This window comes from Cetorhinus maximus, chromosome 23 (genome assembly GCF_964194155.1).
Source record: "Cetorhinus maximus chromosome 23, sCetMax3.hap1.1, whole genome shotgun sequence".
Lineage (NCBI taxonomy): Eukaryota > Metazoa > Chordata > Chondrichthyes > Lamniformes > Cetorhinidae > Cetorhinus > Cetorhinus maximus.
The window spans coordinates 15,164,164-15,167,390 of record NC_135901.1 but is presented as its reverse complement, the minus strand read 5'-3'; the positions used below and the strand labels follow the sequence as shown (position 1 = coordinate 15,167,390).

General features: G+C 47.8%; 1 protein-coding gene across 1 annotated transcript; it reads left to right on the top strand.

Moving 5' to 3' along the window:
- Positions 1–1,394: 1,394 nt before the first annotated feature.
- LOC144697836 (interferon-inducible GTPase 5-like) lies at positions 1,395–2,564 on the top strand. The gene has a single exon (XM_078569813.1). The coding sequence runs from the start codon at positions 1,395–1,397 to the stop codon at positions 2,562–2,564; it is 1,170 nt and encodes a 389-aa protein (XP_078425939.1).
- The last annotated feature ends 663 nt before the right edge of the window (positions 2,565–3,227 follow it).

Here is a 3,227-nt window from a genome sequence, read left to right as displayed (position 1 = left end):
TACAAGTACAGAGCAAACACGTACCACACCTCCCACCCACTTTTACGTTCATACAAAAGATGGATAAAGGAAGAAGTACAGGGCAAAGACCACAGAAAATAAAAATTATTTCACTGGAATCCAGAATCAAAGGTCCAATGATGTATTCCTTTCGGAGTCAGCAGCTTGAAGACTAATCCTGGATAATTCACTTTTCCAGTGCGCAGAACTTCTATGAGATGAAGGCGCTGGTGCAGTAAGTTCTGGTAGAAACAGTGCAGATGGGGGCTAGCGCCATTTAAACTTGGACAGAGTCCTGGCTCTGCTGCCACTTGCTCTATGGAAGATAGCAATCTGCTTCGCAGTTCCACAAGGCAGGGTAACTGGTTCTCCCAGCTAGGATGGTGGGGAAATCATGTGATATTACTCCCACTTCTCCACTTTGGTTCGGACAAAGGATTTATTTATATTCCTTAGTCTGGATTCTTGATGGTTAATGTTTCAATCATTAATCATTTCCAAGATGTTTTGGGGTCCTTTGAACTATCAGACTGGTCTTCTCTGTTGGCCAAGCCTTGGCCTTAGAAATGTAATTGGTCTTTGTACAATTTCCTTGGATTTGATCTTTGCAGTCACAACAATCATTGGCATCTCTTCAGAGATAACGAGGTGGCAGCTGTTCTGAGTGCCAGGAAGTTACTTTTGTTTGAGTCAGCCAGCAATGGCTCCAGTCATTTGAAAGCCTTTATCCAGTTTTTTGAAATATGTAATTTAGCCATTTAAGTTTTATAAAAGTAGTGAGATCTTGGCTACAGGACAGCAGAATATGCAGGACTACAGGGGAATGGCACTAGCTGAATTGTTCAGTTGACAGATCGAATGGCCTCCTTGTGTGACAAATCTTGTTGTTGTATTTAGCAGACTAGCACGCAAGAGATTAAAATCAGGCATCCATCTATACAAAGTGACCTATCTGTTTCCTCAAGGCCTGAGAAAAAGGTGACTTCCCTCAGTTGGCTTTGAGTTAAATTTTTTAATTCATTCATAGGGCGTGGGTGTCAGAATTAACCGCATGTCGGCCAGACCAGGTAAGGACAGCAGCAGATTTCCTTCCCGAAAGGGCATTAGTGAACCACATGGGTTCGTGGCCGTCACTAGATTTTTAGTTCCAGATTTTTATGGCATTCTAATTCCACCATTTGCCATGACAGGATTTGAACCCGGGCCCATACAGCATTGCCCTGTGTCTCTGGATTACTAGTGCCATCCATTATGTGGCACCTCTCCTCCCACGTGTTGTTTGTGGGTCTTAGAAACGGAAGGAGGACTCTTGGAGCTCATCGGTGTGTTCATTCTTTGTTCTACGCTGTAGATTAGATTCTAACTATGGTTTATTTTTTTCTCAGCTTACGAGCATGGATTTTGAAATTGCGTGGATTATAGGAAGATTTTCAGATGCCATGAGCCGTGGCGGGATATCCGAAGTGGCATCTTTAGTGAAAGCTGAGAGGAGCAGATTGGAAAGTGTGACGGTTCATGTGGCGGTCACCGGGACCCCGAGAGTGGGGAAGTCTGCTTTCATTAATTCGGTCATGGGTTTCAAGGATGGCGAAGATGGTGCGGCACCCACCGGCCCCGCCCAACAGGTGACAAAGCCGGCGCCTTACAGCCGGCCGGGGAACCCCAGCTCCGTGTTCTGGGAGCTGCCTAGCGTTCCGGGACCCGGCCTCTCGTCGGGCAACTACCTGAAGACGGTGGAGGTCGACAAGTACGTCGGCTTCTTCATCCTGTCATCGACGTGGTTCACGTGGGAGGTCGCAACCCTTGCCAGCGAGCTCAGGCGGGTTGGCAAGCAGTTCTACCTCATCCGCACCAAGATTGACTTGGGCCCTCCTGGCTACAGGGAGAAGGAGTTCGTTGAGGACGTCCTGAATGTTTTCACCGCCGACCACTTTGCAAATCTGAACATTGAATACGCGATTGCTCACTTCTTCTGTGTCTCCTGCCACCAGGTTGACAGGTTCGACTTTCTGGAGTGCGTCCAGGCTCTGCAGAGAAATTCCTCTCCTCCACTCCAGAAACACGCCCTGCTGCTCTCCCTGCACTACCTGGCCAACAAGATGGAGCTGAAGGACTCTCTGAGGGAGTTCATTCCGGTGTCGGCGGTCTACAGCTGCCTCATCGACCCCATCCCGGTCGAGCAGCTGCCTTACCAGGCCAATGTCCACTTTCTGTACAACGAGATCCGGCTTTACCGCGTCCTGTTAGGGCTGGACTACCCGGCCTTGAGCAAAAGGGCCAAGCTGATTCGCCGGCCGACCTTTGTCCTCTCGGATGAGATCCAGACCACGATGGCGAAGATGCTGACGGAGAAGGGCGTCTCGGAGGAGCTGCTGAAGTGGACGGAGAAAAACGTGTCGGTCTCCCACAGCTACGTGAAGTGGATTCCCTTCCTCGAGACCCTGCCTGGAGGGAAGCTGTCTGGGGCTTCCACCATCCGCTTGTTGGATACCATGCTGCAGAAGTTTACGGACGATGCCTGCCGTGTTCAGAGGAAAATGGAGGATGTACTGAAGGGTGAATAACATTGTTTGAGGCCCAACAATCTAATGGTGTTTGGTACACATGAAGGGAGAGGAAAGCTCAACTTCAGTATCAAAGGCCAACATTGGTATCCTCTGGTGGGTGAAGTGGCTTAATTCCCTATTTTCCTCCATAGTCTGCAATGTAACCTTGTTTCAGAGGCATTCCATGCTCTGCCAGTCCAAGATTGTTAATGCACAATGCATTCTCTTCAAGTACAAAACATAGCCATTTCATCCCAAGACCTTCACCTTCCACAACTAACTAAACGAGATTGGCTTGCAGATGAAATTCTAATTGGCAGTCCACATGGGCATGGGCCAAAATTGAAGGCTAGGCACTACAAGACTCGTATTTCACTGCAGCTGGTAGCTACCATGCTAGCTGGGTGTGAGGTTTCGCCTAAGCACATTACTGCAACCATTCAGCTGTTGTCAATGCAACATATTGACTGACCCTCTTTGTCTGAATGAGCAACATAACCCAGATGTGTTTTCTTTTGTAAGTTTAAGCTGTATTGTACATCCAAGTGTTGATGCAATATTGGGGATCATTTCTTCTATCCTTCCCATGTTAAAAGTAGCAATAGCTCTTGTAGATGTTGTAATAGTAAACACCATCATTAAACAGCCAATGACGGTCTTTGGAAGCCCTAGTGTAGATTG

What these genes read in the sequence shown, in the direction of transcription:
- LOC144697836 (XM_078569813.1), top strand. Translation starts at nt 1,395, where the DNA reads ATGGATTTTGAAATTGCGTGGATTATAGGAAGATTTTCAGATGCCATG.